At 38.5% G+C, this 16962-nt stretch overlaps 1 protein-coding gene and 1 long non-coding RNA gene across 9 annotated transcripts in view; both read right to left on the bottom strand.

The window, feature by feature from the left end:
* Positions 1-1866: 1866 nt before the first annotated feature.
* LOC128084269 (uncharacterized) lies at positions 1867-7814 on the bottom strand. Its single transcript, XR_008208421.1, has 2 exons — positions 6640-7814; positions 1867-2125 (listed from the first exon to the last, which is right to left on the bottom strand). It is a non-coding gene; the product is annotated as an uncharacterized LOC128084269 (long non-coding RNA).
* A 4106-nt stretch (positions 7815-11920) lies between these two features.
* UTRN (utrophin) overlaps positions 11921-16962 on the bottom strand; it is a 344979-nt gene continuing 339937 nt past the window's right edge. For all 8 annotated transcript variants that reach the window (XM_052698789.1, XM_052698799.1, XM_052698781.1 and 5 more), the window contains 2 exons: positions 15949-15971; positions 11921-14100 (listed from right to left, as the gene is read on the bottom strand). In XM_052698789.1, coding sequence (XP_052554749.1) covers positions 14092-14100; positions 15949-15971 — 32 coding nt within the window. In that variant the 3' untranslated portion in view covers positions 11921-14091. The remainder of the gene's footprint in view (positions 14101-15948; positions 15972-16962) is intronic.

Below are 16962 nucleotides of genomic sequence, written 5' to 3' on the forward strand. Positions count from 1 at the left end.
ACCCAATGATTCTGTGATTCAGCACCAGCCACTTCCCCAGAAAACAGTGAATTTGTGCCAAGAACACAATAATTTGCCAGGAAAAGGGCAAAGACAAGACCGTGCCACTAGCAGATGAGAACTGCTGCACTTAATGTCCTCTGTGCAGGCCTGATCCAGGTCATCAGCTGCCAGATTCTGAGCTATGCAAAGTGAAAGAGTGAAAAAACCCTGAATGGGTATGGTGGGGATAGATTGATGGTTGGACTAAATGGTCTTAAAAATCTTTTCCAACTGTAAAAATTCACAGATCAGAGGCCAGCACTAATGATTTGTAAGGCTCACTGAGAGTCCCGTTCTGAGTGGCTGTGTGGCCTCGCATAGGAGTAAGATACAGAAGTGGATGATATCTTACCAGGGCCTCCAGAAATCTGTTGCAAGGCAAAAATTGGTTTTCATTTGGCATTGCCAACAGAAGGAACAAAATAAATAGCCTGCGCTGAGATCAAACTGCGTTGGATTTATATGTAAGGATTGGGATTTGATAACAAATAATGTGTTTTGGGAAGAATGCATTTTTCTCCTCCAAAAATTCTGTCTTAAAATAAGGATTTGATTGGAGTTCTTCAACTCCTCTGAGTATGGCAGTCTTGAAACTGAAGTCAGCTGGGAGTACTAATATCTAAGGGTGTTCATGCCAAAAGACTATCACTGAATCCAAGTTACAGCTATAGCTGTGGCTCCTTTCCATTGTCAACATGGATATTTGCAGTCCGTATTCTTCAGTGAAACTTCTCTGTATGCACCAAAGTGAATGGGAAGTTGCCTTCTCTGATGACTCACAGTTTTATTACCCCTCTGTTTAAATGTATACTGCAGATCATATCTGACAAATCTGGCAACCAGTAAACCTAAGCTCAGGTACTGATTTTCCCAAGAGCAAAGGAGAGTTGCAACTTAATGAACCTTTTCCTGACCAACATTTTATTGAGTGGATTACAAAGGCTTGACTTGCTGTTGGGCAATCAGGGAGGAAATAGGGAAGAAGCATAGTGATTCTTGTGACTTAAAATGAGGCAATGTAACTTGTAATAGCTTTGGAAACACCAGTTCTGTGTGCAGGTTGCCGCTATCTTTCATCAGGTGCTTGAATGGAAGTTAAATTTAAAACTAATACTTGGACACTTGTTGGAGGCAGAATGTTAAGTTCTGGAGGGTCTGGAGCTCAATCATAAAGTGAATTTTTGTATGTATGGGGCTATGGAGCTCAGGTGAAAAGGAGAAGGGGCCCTTAAGTGAGTAAGTCAGATGCAGCTGTCTTCCCCAGGCTCTTGTCCTGATACTGCTTTGGACTTGAGAGAGCAGCAGCTGTCTTTTTCAGCCTCTTCACACATGGATATTTTTGTCCCCCTCTCCTTCATAGGAGTATCATCACGACACCATACAGCTTCTTGCTTTGATTTTTTAAGCAGCTGATATATATATACATATATATATATATACACACACACACATTTATTTTTTTTCCCCATAATTTTTCCCTCTGTAGAGGGGTAAATATATTATTAATGAACCTAACCCTTCCATGGAAGGAATTATCTTGCCTTTTTGGTTACCATACATGTGACAGGATTAAGTAAGTCTGTTCTTTTTTTCTGAGGCTAACAGCTGTCCTAAGAGCATTCAGAGCTTCTTCATATGTCCTTTCTTCATCTGTAAACTAAGGATTGTAGACTTTCTGGTGTGAGTTTTTAGAAGGCAAGCTGCTTGAGGCAGGTGTTATATATATAGAAATAATATTTCTTTCATTCCAGATTAGCACACCTTATGTCAATCAATATAATTAGACCTGAAATTGATAATATACAGTTTAGAGTGGGATTTCAGTTGTTCATTCTGTTTTTTTTTGTTGGTGTTTTTTTTTTTTTTTTTTTTTTTTTTTTTTGTTATTTCATTATCCTGTTCATAAAGACTTTCTATGTTGCTATCCCTCTTGCAGACCTTTGAATCACTTCCATCACAGCTGTGGGATTGACTTACAGCCCCAGCACTGCACTCCTAGGGCTGAGGTGGAAGAGGCTGCAGCTATGCAAGATGACAGCAGCGCTCTGCAGTACAGCTTCAGCAGTTGTACTGCGCAGCTCTCCTGTATAAAGCAGAGTGACACATTCCCATTTAAAAAAAAAATAAAAAAAATCGAATGGGTTTGAGAAAATCGTGCCGATAATTCTGTGATTTTGGTAAGCAGCACTTCTGTATCTGCCACTTTTACACCGTATGTTGATGTTTAAGATTTACACCTCTGGTAACAGGGAAGGAAAGGACTGTAAATCAGTAAAAAGCAAGGAAAATGAGGTCTGAAAGATTTTGTGTTTGTTATGTTAATAAAGCCAGATGGGTAAACCAAAGGGCATGTATTAGAAATCTAGTGCTATGATTCAAGTAAGTGGAGGAAGGTCTGCCTCTGTTCCCAGGAAGCACTTCACTGAACAGTAATAACATTGAACAGCTCATACTTCACTACTTCTGAGCTGTGTACAAAGTCTTATTTATGGGATGAAGCCTTCTACTTAAGCTGATGTCCATAGTAGCTTTAGCATCTGGTACCGACTACGTATGTAAAACATGAGAATTAAGTGAAGTGAACATGAGAATTGTGAGAATTAACTTCAGACAATTAAAATAGCTTCCAACATGCAGAACCATTAAGTAAATAGAATCATAGAATATACTGAATTGGAAAGGAGCTACAAGGATCACCAGCTCCAACTCCTGGCTCCATACAACACCACCCAAAATCCAAACCCTATGTCTGAGAGTTCTGCCCAAACACTTCTTGAATTCCAACACTTGGGGCTGTGCCCACTGCCCTGAGCACCCTTTTCCATGCCCACTGCCCTCTTGTGCAGGACCTTTCCCTAATGCCCAGTGTGATCTTCCCCTGACACAGCTCCAAGCCAGTCTCTCACAAGGTTGAGAAAATATGTCACGTGGCTAGAAAAGAGCAGTGATAAATTTGTCTGAAACTTCTGTAGTTTGTTCCTTAAATTACCTTGTTAAGCCACTAAGTAATTTCTTGCAGAGTAATTAGGTGCCTATACATGATGAATTCTGTAAGTACTTTGACATAGATTGCTAACCCTGGACTGCAGTGTATAATTGCGAGAAAACTAAAAATATCTCCAAAATAGATAGGGATCATAATGACTGTCATACTTCCATCATTCAATATTTGCAGTATAAGAGAAAAAGTGGAAATACAAAGCCTCTGAGCTAAGTTTCTTAGCAGACTAGCTTATAAATATCATTTCTAAGGAGAACAGTAATAATTATGGGTGAACTGAAGGGAATGATTAACATTTATGAACACAGATTCAGTGCAGTGTTCCTACTGAAGATAAGTTGTACAAAAAGGATTTGTACTAGGTTGTTTAGGCTCTTCCAGATGAGTTTTTTGAGAAGCCAAGCAAATGTGATGCTGTCTTGACCTCCTATTGGCTGTCTAGAGTTATATATACCTGTGGGTGTTGTTGTAGAGGATCAGATATAACGCAGAGTTCTTTAGGTGATTACAGAATCTGACCTGTAATTGAAATACACTGAGGAATGTGTATCAGCCACTGCAGGGCTCATTATGAGATTTGTGCCTTTTTGTGGCTTTGATGAGTGACTCCTGTCTGTGTCCAAAGGACAAAGTTCAAACGTGGGTAACTGTAATGAAATTTAGTTTCCAGAGGTCAGCTGTCTTCTGGCACAGGTAGAGTCACAGCCTTAGGCTCGGGCACTGCAGTCTGGGCACTTGTCAACATAGCTCTTTGGCACTCCTAGCTGTGCCTCTGTGTGAAATTCCATAGTTTTTAAGTAAATATCTCAAAGAAATTTTGAATCATAAAGTCCAGAGCCCTCAGGTGATGGGGTTATAGGAAATCAGCAGCCACAAATGGCAAGTTTTTAGTGCCTGCAAGTAAACAAACAGGACAGGCTCTGATGGGAGAAGAACATTCATGGAAAAACAAACAAACAAACAAACACAAACCTCTTTGGTGCATACTGTAACATCATCTGTAATTTCAACATTAGCAATTTATCAGAATCTATTAGCAAGCGTGTTAGCGTTCAGTTTACCAACTCAATCTTCTCACAAGGGCAGCTGGGAATCAAAAGTGTGGTTCAATCCATGACAGATACTGTGCTTGCATGTATAAAAGACTGCTTGTGATCAAAGAATAACAGTGTTTCCTATGTATACCCACTCACAAGGATTGAATACAGATTATATTGACACTAAGCAGTAATTCATGATTAAATTTTTAATACAAAATCAGTAAAATGCTCTAAACGCTAAACTCAAGTCTGAACAAAAGTGATTGCAGTATTTAGTCACACAACTTTAATGGGGATGGGAGAATAGGTAATTGGCCAAGTTACTTACTGGATTTGATAGGAATGCTTATTTGGTGCTTGGTTCCTGGAGTTGAACAGTGAGATGAGTGCTCCCCTTCAATCCCAAGTTACCTTTCTTTCTCCTGCTCTAAGACAAGGGCACATTTCTAAGGTCATTATTTCTTAATTACCTACTCTGCTCTGCTAATACCAACCAGGTAAATACAGCTTCCCTTTCGAAGTACTGCTGAACAATAAATGCAACCAAAAGAATATTAAAAGATCCTGAACTGGGGCCAAGGGAGCCCACATTGGGTCATGGCTCTTTCCTTCACTCTGCCTGATGGGAGGATGAGGTTTGAGAGGCCCTGGGGGACTGGCACTGCCTCTCCTGTGGGAGTGCATCTCAAGTGAGGTGCTGAGGCAATTGGCTTAGCAGCCAGCTGGTGTTCAGACATATTACTTCTTCAATTTGTCATAGATAGTTCTATTAAACTACTTTCAGCATAACTGTCCTGTTGTACACAGTTGTCTGTGATACATATCAACTAGCTGAAATACTACCAGATCCAGTAATTACTTTTTGAGGCAATTCTTACTGGAAGGGTAGTACACAGGACTGAATTTTTAAGTGTGCTTTATTACAATATTAGTACCTGTCTTTCTACTTTGCCACTTCAAGCAGTCTTAGGAAGAAAAGGTCAAGGGGTGTGGATTGTTGTTACTTCGATAACAGAATGGTTTGAATTGGAAGGGACAAGGAAGATCCTCTAGGTCCAACCCCCCTGCCATGGGCAGAGCTGCCACCCACTGGATCAGGCTGCTCAGGGACACATCCAACCTGGCCTTGAAAGTCTCCAGGGATGAGGCATCCACTGTTTCTCTGGACAACTTGTTCCAATGCATCACCAACCTTTGAGGAAGAATTTATTCCTAACATCTAACCTAAACCTCTCCTCTTTCAGTTTAAATCCATTGCCCCTTGTCCTATCACTGTCTACCTACATGAAAATTCAGCCCCCCTCCTGCTTGTAAACTCCCTTCAAGTACTGATAGCCTGCAATGGTATCTGCCCAGAACTTTCTCCAAGGAGAAGCCCAATTCCCTCAACCTTTCTTCACAGAATAGGTGCTCCAGCCCTCTGATCATCTTCACGGCCTCCTCTGGACCCACTGTGCAGCAACAGAGCAACAGCTCTGAATCATGTCATTTAATCTCATGGCTGGAGAGATGTTACTAGTGGAAACTAGAAAAAAAAAAGATTCCTCAGGCATCTGTCTACATCAGCTATTTAGGCAAAACATAGTTAGAAAAATATCCTCTCACCATTAAAGCTGTTTACTACATTAAATAAAATGTTATATTTTATCCAATCTCTGTAGTAACAGACATGTTATAATCTTAATTTTTCACTTTTCTTTCCTTCACAACTGGGTAAAACTAACAAATATATGTAACAACTGCAGACAAAGCTGACAGGCATAAGCTGCAGTATGTATGCTAATGCACTTTTCAAATAGCTTTGAAAAGCATGATTATGCTTTCCTGTTTTGGTTTATATTGAACCATAAAGAGCCCTAAAATCAGCAGTGTCATGAAGAGATCTCATTTAACGGTGTTTGTAATCAGCCTGTAAGAAATATAACTCAGTTGTGTGTAATGACATTGTATTATTCACAAAAAGTTTCTAATTTAAGACATACGTTCCAAGAAGCTTTCAGTGGCAGCACTGCTTTGTGCAAAGAAATAGAAATCGTACCATTTTTCCCCACTTAGTAGTAATTTATAAGGCACAAGAGACACTATAAATAACAAAGAGAGCTACAACCTTGACAAATTTGCAGAATTTTTAATTAGAAAACTAGGTGTTTGGTTTCTTGGTGGTCTTGTTTCATGTTTAGATACTGATGGTCTCTGAATATGCAAATTAAGAAGCCAAACATAAGAAGTGTATGTATGCGAGGGAAAGCAAGTCAAGAAGAAATGCAGATACATGGGAGTGGCATTTTGGGAAAAACATTTATCTGTAGCTATCTCCTAATCACACTTCTCAAAATAGCGTTACAATTACTAGAATTGATAAGAAAAGGAGGCCAACTGGTTTGCAATAACAACAATGCAAATCAATATTTTCCAAGTGCTATCAAGGTCTATACCAAATAGTGCCCTGCTCACAGAAAAGCAAAATTTCTTCTGACAGGTTCTTGACAATAACTGGCAAAATATTCACAGCTAGGCCAGTAGTCATATACAGAAAGAAGAGTTGAACTCACTCACCTGGTGAAGGTGCTCTCTACCAACACAACACTCTTTCACAAAAAAGCACCTAAGTCCAGGAGGTAGTCTCCTTTCTGTATCCGGCCCTTGTATGAGCCCAGGGTGCTTCCACCCTGGGTCAGAGGGGGTGCACAGGTGCAAGCAATTTGCCTGTGCTCTCTAGGCCAGCTGCACCCCTCACCAGATGCTCCGTCATCTGTTCAAGCCTAGAAGTGTCCCCGCATGTGAGTAACTCAAAAGTCAGTAAACTCATTTGTCGCTTTCTGCCTTTCCTGTGGAGTCACAGTTATTGTTCTAAGATGAGCTCTAGCAGCAGACATGGGGTGGGATAGCAAAACTGCAATCAGCAGATCAAGCAAATGAACATTCTTTAGGGTTTGAGGAGACTGGGGCTAGATTGCTGTGTCTGCTTTTGGACACCTGGCTCAGGCCCTTGCCTTTAAGTGGGCAGCAGAAACTGTGCTATGAGAAACCAAATGAAATTTCAAGACCAAAAGTAATCTTTCACAAAGGCAACCAGTAATTACCCACAGCAAATACGGAGACATCCCTTTGGGGAAAAATATGCACGTGTAGGCAGTAGGCAGACAGATACCATGGCATGTTTTGTTTGTGTACAAAGGCTGGCACATATTTCAAAATAAAATGTGAACAGTTATTTTGATGTTCTACTTCCATTTCACCTAGTTTTCCTTTTCAGCCTGGAAAAAGGAAAACTTGGCAGGAGCTGGAGCCTAGGGGAGGGAGTAACATTCTTATTCTGCTCATGTTTGAGCCACTCAGGTTTTCCATTTGTTCACATCTGTATTTTTATAGAAAATTGATAGGCGCTATAATTGCAGTCTACTGAAAGCAAGTAGGTCAGAACTATGTTTTCCATTCCAGAGGGGCTGCTGGGGCTAGGGAGACAGAAATGCATCTGAACAGTTTTTCTTTCTGTGTGCATGTTTGTCACAGCCATTCATTAGACTCCTCACAACTGTTCACTAAAACACTTTCAGGGGCATTAAGCAAAACCAACACAAGCATCTGCATTTAAAATGTCCTTCCCTATTAATCCATTGCTCTTTTTCTCAGCTCTGCATAAGATGGGACACTGACTCAGTGATGGTGACTGGGGAAAATTTTATCAGCAATTTCCTAACATATGGCCGAGGAGCTGGTGAGGGGAGAGACTCTGGTGGACCTCCTACTCCTAAACAAGGAAGAACTGCTAAGATTTGTGCAGGTTAACCATGGAAAATGTGGACGCATTGCAGAAGGGGACTTGGTGACAAAGCACACATTGGTCTGAAGTGCTGAATCTCCTCTTCACCTCCGCCTTTATCAGTAATTCAATACCATTACAGGAAACCCAGGTCCCTGAAGCCAGAAGGGAAGTCTAGAGCAAGAGAAATGTCCTCCTTGTCATTTGAGAAGAATCAGATTAGAGAACATTTAATTAAATTGTATACATGTGAGTCTATGGGATGTGATGTTGTGTACCTGTGAGTGTTGAGCAAACCTGTTGATGTCACTGAAAAGCCAATCTCAATGTCTCTGAAAGATCATGTCAGATGGGGAAGGATTCTGAAGACTGAAAGAAAGCAAACTTCCCATCTGTTTTTAAAAAGCCAGAACAGGGGAACCCTTAACTTTCCCTTCTTTCAGACCAGACCTTCCCATTCTTTCAGATGTAGCTCACTGCAGTTTCAGTTGGAGTGTATCTTCTGTCCACTCTCTTATTCTAATGTGTGAAATCTCATATGTGGGTTAGGCAGTAATAGCACACTGCAAATACATAGAGAAACAGAATTGCACAGAACTGCTCATGATAAAGATGAATCCCTCAGTGTGCAAAATCCCATCTCTTGTGAAGAAAAATGAATGGTTTTGCTACCTATTTTTGAAGAGCCACAGTTACACCACAACTCTTCAGGCTTGTAGTCATATGAAGTTACTGTATTTTATCAAATATTTGCCTATTTCCATATAAAATTCAGGTAAATCTTTCTCATCCAAGCAGCTTTTTTTCCTAACTGACTTAAAACTAGCTTGAGAATCTCAAACTGTTGGTACTTTTTATTTTTAGCAATTTTTCTAAGTATTTATATCCAAGTTATAAAGACATAATGATTACTGTGGGGGAAAAAGGAATTTCACATGCAGATGAAGAGTGGCTGAAATACCGCTCCGTGTTTTTCATGTATATATATATTTTTATAACCAAGTCACTTGTTCTAGCTGGCAACAAATCCTAAAAACTACATTCTCCACTGCTTTACATACATTTAATACCAAGGTATTTTTCTTTGAGCTACATACCCTAGGCTACCTTACTGACATAAAATGAGTATTTCTGAAGTATATTTCTCTAAGCTAAATATTAGATAGTAAATGTCTAAAAACAAGACATTGTCAGGGTGCTTACTTGACTATAAAAAGAGTAACCAACAGGAGCATGAATAGTTCATCTGGATAATATGTTTCAGAGATGATAACTAAGATGTAAGACAGATTCTGTCTATATGGTTTACTTGTTTTCTGTGTAGGCATTAATCTTTAACACATACTGGCATCTAGGAAACCTATTCAGCTTCCTTGGTTTATCACTTTTAATAAGCAAGCTAACAGAGCAGGTCTCATTAAAAGGAATTCCTTGGTGCTGTCTGCAGCAGTTGGAAGCAACCCCCTGCCTTCCTCTTCCAACAAAGGCTGCTGTACTTGCCTGCAGCTGTTCTTTCTAAAGCAGAGCTTGAAGTTGCAAAGAGTGCAATTTCTGCTGGAACATCATGAATATTTAAGTGGTGTTAAAGGCAGAAGATAGATTCCCAAAGATGTGTAAACCAAGGAAGATTTCATCTTTGCTGACCACTGGAAGAAAGTTCCTTTTGTGACAAGCATAAGGAATACTTACTGATCACTAAGAGCTTCATTTGTCTTTAAGGCTAAAGCAGCTCTCCCTTTTAGTTATCCCACTAAAGTTTTTGTTTTTTTTTTCATACCACTGCTATCAATCAACACGTTGGCTACACTTGTAAGGCTGATTTTTTCATTGTCGTTGTGGGAACAGAATACTCAGCCTTGTGGAATGACAACTTCATTTCTGCACTACAATGGACAGGACTGGTTCCTCAGTTTTGCTGTGGTGCAAATGTTTACCTTCAGGAAGGTTTTTTGAAGAGCAACTCTATACTAGAAGGGAGAACAAAAAATACATGTCACAAATTCTCTCCAGAGGCTGATTTGTATTGTAAATGACCAAAAGCCCTACGTTTTTTAACCGTAGAAATAACAGTTATGAGCTCAGAAGCCCTGATCCAGGACAGCGGGTTGACACAAATTCTTATGTGTCCATGGACAGCTTGTACCTGGGTTCTGCTTCTCTAAGCTAGCAGAGCTGAAGTCTCATAATTCAAGTAGCTCACATAGTATCACCTGAATATCTGGATGTCCTTGCCTCGGTCCAGAAAGGGAGAATATTAACACCCAAGAAAATCTGTTTCAGAGTGGAAGGTGAAAAAAGCACATTTTCACATATACCTTTAAAAAACAAGACCAGTCAATCATATTTTATTTACTTTTACATTTGAAATAAGTGAATGAGGTCTATTCTGCATAGATGAGATAAAGAAAAAAAAATTGGGTTTATCCTTTGACTGAGGGGCAAATGTCTACTCATTACATTTAGGAAAAGATGAATAGGCCATGTTTGTAGTAGTGAAAAAGTCCCAGATCAGGGAAAACACAGCTTAGGCAATCTCTCCATGTAGGGTAATATAGACAGCAGCCCTAATACAGAGAAAATCAGACAGAATCACAGAATCAATCATAGAATCCTTAAGGCACTTCTGAAGGCCAGCTAGTCCAACTCATACTCTTCTTCTTATTCTTTTTGAGCAAACATGGCATCATTCTGAAGCTCCTTTTCCCCCAATGCCTTAAGCCATTTTAATTTGTTCATGAACAGCAGTACAAGAATACAAGCCTGATCATCAACAACACTGTTGGTTTTTTTTTGTTTTGTTTTTTTTGCTTTGTTTTTTTTGGAGAAGACAAGACAAATATTATCTCAATCTTGCTTCAACTCCAGCTATTAGCACTGCAGTTCATGCAGTCAGCGTTTAGAAAGGAGCCTTTTATTTCTAACAAATGCTTGTTATTAGGTTTATCCTAACACTGCAGCTTTAGTTCCTCTCTGCTCAACTCTGAGAGCTGTTTTGTTGATCTTATCTCTCAGCTGTGCTTCTCTGGTCAAGCAGGCCATGCTCTTCATAGTCATTATTAGCAACTATTGCCCTAGCGTTTCATGGTGTATTGCTCACAATATATATAAACAAGTTCAGAATTATAATGCAGCAAAATTACGCAGTAATAAAAATGCTGTGACGCAGAAGTCTGAAGTATTTCTGACAAACAGAAAATAGTTGAGAATGGAGAAAAATGTCATATGACCCAAAACATCATGTATGGAGCTGATTTCAAAGAAAAGTCTTCAGGTTTTTTTGTTTGTTTGTTTTCCCCAAATTCCTAAGCTAGAAGAAGTTAAAAAAAAAATAACATGGTCTTTGAATACATCCACTATTACTAAAACATGGCAGAGAAAATGTATTAAAGGTTGTTTGATATCATCACGTTGAGAAGGAAAGCTGCCTCAACGTACACAAAAACCAGGCCATTAAGATGTCTAAATGCAACCCCAGGGAGTTATTTAGATATTTCTGCCCCTCACAATTCCTTACCACAAAGACAGGTGCTTTCACCTCAAGGAAGTTTTACTCTATTTTCCTCCCCTAAGCATAGCAGTTCTAACACTTATTGACAAAAACTTAATGGAAATACCCCACATTAACACATGATGAGGCTAGAAAGTACACATCATGACTGAATAACTAGTACTACGTTACAGCTGAGCATGCTGACTAAATGGCATTGAAACGTAGACTAATTTACAGTTCTAATATTTGACACATCTTCATGTATTATTGCTTGTATTATTGCTGTTTCATAATATGTATACACAGAACTTCTTAAATTAAAGCAGTGCTTCTCTGTTGATCATATTTAAAATCTGTCATGCAGCTGAACAGGACTCCGACTAAATCACTGAGGGTGGAAAACTTTAGAAGATACACACAGACTTATGGGAGAAAACACTGATTTATCTCATATATATAAATGAAAGCCACATTCCAGTCTCAAAATTACTTCTCTTCAGAATTAAATTTGCAGCACGTATTAATGAGAAGTGCCATCCCTGAAGGAACTCAAAACTTGAACAAATTCCATACATTTTCTCATCTTACTGCAATATATTCCATTTATTTATTATTATCACAGAGGAATAATGTTACAATGTAGTGTTTGAAGTAGCACTTACTTGGCAGCAGAGGACAAAGGATGCATACAAACACAGGCAGAAAAACAACTTTACACATAACCTCATATTCAGAACAAAAATAAAAGCCACCAAATTCACTGCTTAGAATTTTTTTTTTTTTCTTTTTAACTTATGTGGGGGCTATTTTTAAGGATTCTTTGCCTAGAGAATGACGTAAGCTTGATAAAAGCAAAATACTTTGCAGAGAACAGAATATAAAGCTATTTCCAATACTACTCATGAAGATAGGTCTGAGGTAGAAAGGTGGTCATGGCTTTCCTCTTCTGTAAAATGTGTTTGTCTTCTCAGAATAACTATGCTACTTTTTTTTTTAACAGACGAAGCATTTATAGTAGCCAGCATCTTCTCTTCTCACTTGACAGTTTTGCTCCACCCACTCAAGAATAATACTTAGCATTTAAATAGAGCTTTTCAGACTAACTAACTAAGCTCTCTACACCTTTGAGAGGTAAGTACTGTCACCCCCATTTTACAGATGGGAAAACAGAGGCAGAGTGGTTAAATAATTTGCCAAGAGTTCAGAAAGAACTGGCATCAGAGCCAACACTAGAATGTGATCAATGCTGTGCCCAAATCGCTCCTCAAGCATCAGTGATCCAGGAGCGAGTAGTGTGGGTGCAGTCTAGTTGGCACCACTGCATAAGCACTAGATATTCCTGACTTTGTTTTAACGTCCTCTAGAATCTTTTGGTAGCAGTACAGAATTTGTAACTCTTCCAATACCATTTTGAGGCTTCTTTTCTTCAGTAATAATCAACAACAACATAGTTTAGATTCTCTCCACTGTACAGGATACATATTGCATGCAGTTTTACCAATTAAAGGTATGTCTTGACATGAAAGCAAGTGTCCATGCAGCATTGTAAACTCCATGAAGGCATTAAAAAACTCCAATGATTGTTTTAAATCTAGAGATCAGCTGATCAGCGCCATAATTTTTCCATAATTATTACTACTTGAAGTACATAAATCTCAAGGTAAATCTCAAAGATCTCGAAGGTAAAGATGAGTTGCAAGATTACAATGCCACATGATACAATCTAAGAGCACTGCAGCTTTGAAGAAAACGTTCTATCACCAACAGTATTGGAAAAGGCTTTCTAATTGTCTCTTCGTTTCTAAGAGGCAGATAAAAGTCTTGTGTGTTTGAATAAACAAAAGGGGATCTCATGGAAATGAGCTTTAGTTCACAGACTGTATATTCCAAAACTTGAAACAAGTTTGGCACAGCAAGGAACAGCAAAGCTTTGTCTCCAAACAAATTTGGGCAAGATTACACTAACTTAGACCTTACTAAAAACAACTTAAACTATCACCTAAGTCCTCTTTTAGCTATCTCCTGATTCAAAGTAAAGTAAAGCTTAAAAAATAATCCTCCAAATGGAGTGTGTTGACTAGAATCAACTAAAAGAATGTTAAAAATATCATTTTGGTGCATAATAATTATTATGACTTGAAATTAGAGATTATCTTGTTTAATGGTGTTAAAATACTGTAGCTTTCACTTAAAGGCAATTTGTGTTAAACAGTAACAATAATGCACATTATGGGAACTTCATATGCCAATTCTGAAAACAAATCAAGGGTAATTCTGAAGTGTGTCTGGTCAGATGCTTAGGATATAAATAATCAGAACAGAATATTAAATGAATGAGAATATAACTGAGGATATTTTACAATGCAAAAGCAAAGAGCTGAAAGGAATGTGTAAATGTAACATTTTGCTCCATACTCCTTATGCAGTTCACTTTATCAAAAAGAACATATATAAAGCCCCTGCCCCTTTTCCCGCGGCTGTATATTTATACAAATCAGTGACAAATACTCCACTGCTCATTAATTTACAGTTGCATAGAAAGGGAAGAAGGAAAAGAACCTATAATATAAAAACAATATCCTCATCTTTGGGTATTCAGTGTTTTAGTATTTCAAGTAGAACATGTAGTCAAAGCAAACAGCATGTTCCAAGGTCCCATGCAGACTTCTGATAGAGTGGAACTTGCAATTGGTGTTTTGTAGAAAAGGGCTGTACTGCACGTCAGGAAGCACTGGTGGACGTCCAAATGAGCACTTCACATCGCCTGTAATGATGAGAAATAGCCATGTCAGTACCATACTAACATGCACAGTCCCCTACAGACAGCTCTAAATACTCTGGACTTGGTCCACTTAAGGACTCAGATGTAATTTTGCAAAAAAAAACCCTGAATTTTAAAAATTTAGATGTATTGTCGCAAGATTCAGCAAATCACCCAGGCATGTAGTTAAGAGAATCCTCATTTTACTGTGCTGCAGTATTTAAAATTCTTATTGGGTAAATCTCAAAGGATTTTATGACTACAGAGTAATAAATATACTTTACAGGCTTTCCTTGCTGTATACCCATAGAAAAAATGTTTAGACAAACTACTGTTCTATCTGAATCCTAAGTGGTAAATTGGAGATTATACACGAATGGGGCTTGGACACAGACCCCTAAAATGTGATACTTATTTCCAGGCTCCTGTTTCAGGAGGAATGGTTTTAAACTAAAAGAGAGGAGATTTGTACTAGATGTCAGAAAAAAATCCTTTCCACGGAGGGTGATGAGGCACTGGCACAGCTATCCACAGATGCTGTGGATGCCCCACCTCTGGAGATGGTCAAAGCCAGGTTGGATGGGGTCCTGGGAAGCCTGAGCTGGTGGCTGGCAACCATGCTCACAGCAAAAGGTTGGAACTGGGTGATCTTTAAAGTCCATTCCAACCCAAGCTATCTCATGATTCTATAATTCTGTTCTTTGCAAAACAGACAAACACCCCTTCTCAAACAGTGCTAGTGGTCTATTTCAAGTGTGAGATCACTCAGAAATAATTTTGTTTCTAAAAAAAAATCAAATGCTTTTTCAGAAAGATTAATATTTATCACTGATTACACTGAAAGATATCCCTATGCCTGCTGACAGGAAGGACTGCTGAAAAATATTATTTTAATTCAGTTAATTTACCTTGTTAAGAGACTGAAACCCAACATCTGAGTCAGTGTTCAGAAGGGCAATCCTATTACGCCAGATATTACAGTACAAGAAAGTGTTTGGCCAATTAATATTTCTGAATTTTTAGACATTAACATGGGAAAGGTGTGACCTTACAAAATGCGGATTAATGGAGAAGGTGAACAAATTAGGGAAGTAATTAACTCTGCCTATCACTTCATTCTTCTCACTCCTTATCTATTAGACTTATTTAACAATGAAACTTTGCAAAGAACTCTGCAATGACAGAAGATTATGTTGTTCCTTATTAGTCGTAATTTTGCTCTAATATCAACTTAAACCTATAACAAGAGTGTGTTTTTGTTTTGTTTTGTTCTGCTGTTTTCCCTATTTCTCCTGTTTGTAAGAGAAATGCTGCTCATACCAGGTAGATTTTTAAGAACTTGGTAGTATCCAAATATCAGACTGATTTCCAAATTTTTGTTAGAGTAGCAAAAAATCTTATTTAGTTTTGTGAAGATGTTGTCTACTGTAAGAAGGCAGCATAATTTAATACCAAAGTTACTCCACAGCTCTTGAGCCACAGACCCATCTGAATCTGGACCAATGGGAACCAGGGAACAGGCACACATGGATGTCTTTTGCATGATCTCCCAGTTTTGATCTCCCAGAGCTGAAGCTGGCTTGAAACTAACTAGCTAACAGATTTGAGCTGATTCCTTATGGTCAGCACATCAAAACTGCACATCACTTTACCTTTGGTAGTGTCTAAGCCCATAGGAATTTTCTATTAACTGGGATATTTCAAACTTTACATTTCCTATCATAGTTGTCTAGCCTCCAAATAGCCTGCTAGGGAGAAAATAAAGAACTAGCCAATTCATTTTAATGGAATTTTCCCACTTGTTTTATTCTGCTTCCTAGAACTACGCAAATACATCAGAATGCCTCATACCTGTTGTCTGCCAGTGAAACTTGCTGCAAATAAAGAAAAAAAAGTTAGAAATTTACATGATTCTGCATCTTGATAGTACAAAACCAAATACAGCAACAGGAAAATATGTACTGTCACAGAATAGAAAGCTTTTATCTTAAAAACAAACAAACAAACAAACAACCATTTAACTACAAGTGTGTTGCAATGATGCGTACATTATTTCTTCATAATTTTTACTGTAACAAATTTACAGCATATGAATACAGATTGTACTGTCCCTTACTCACTACTTACAGCTACATAGACCTGTGAGTGCTGTATTATAAAAATCTCTGGTAAAATGAAATCATACTAGAGCAGCTTGGTACATCATTGAATAATTCTGATATTATCTGTATTGCAATAATAGCTGTGACATTTTAGACATTTCATTCAAAAAGGAAGAAGACTGGCCAGAGACCTTAAGCAAGAAATGCATGTAGGGATAAAAGGATGTGAAGTAAGAACAAAAAACAGAACAGAATAGAGAAACTGGACTCTTTATCTCAAGAGTTAGCAGTAAACAGTTGCTCTCTCCTCACTTCTTTTACTGCATCAATTCTGCAAGTTGCTTGCTTATTTATTTTAGAGTGATGCAGCAATTAACAGATTAAAAAATGTGGCACCTTCTGTACACCTGCTTGGCTACTTTGAAGTTACTCTGGGAAAGTTTTGCAAATCCATCTTTCTGGAAAACTCTAAGCACTGTGACTGTCCCGTTGACTATACAGAACTCTCCCAACGTGTTTTGTATGCAATCAGAACAGCAGCAGACAATAGCAACCATTGCTCAGGGTCCCAAGGGATTAGGATCCAAGAATGTTCCGTGGTTAGTAGTTTAATGCAACTTTTTTCCTCCAACTTCTTTTAATGTATTTTATAGAAGTGTTCACGTCACCAGGCATATCCAGAGCCTAGCAACTGAGCTATGGGTTCCATAGTGACAGTGCTCTCCACTCCTCCCAGTACCTCCCACAGTGAGCAGCTACAGTC

This window comes from Tympanuchus pallidicinctus, unplaced genomic scaffold (assembly GCF_026119805.1).
Source record: "Tympanuchus pallidicinctus isolate F22 unplaced genomic scaffold, pur_lepc_1.0 scaffold1, whole genome shotgun sequence".
Taxonomy (NCBI): Eukaryota; Metazoa; Chordata; class Aves; order Galliformes; family Phasianidae; genus Tympanuchus; species Tympanuchus pallidicinctus.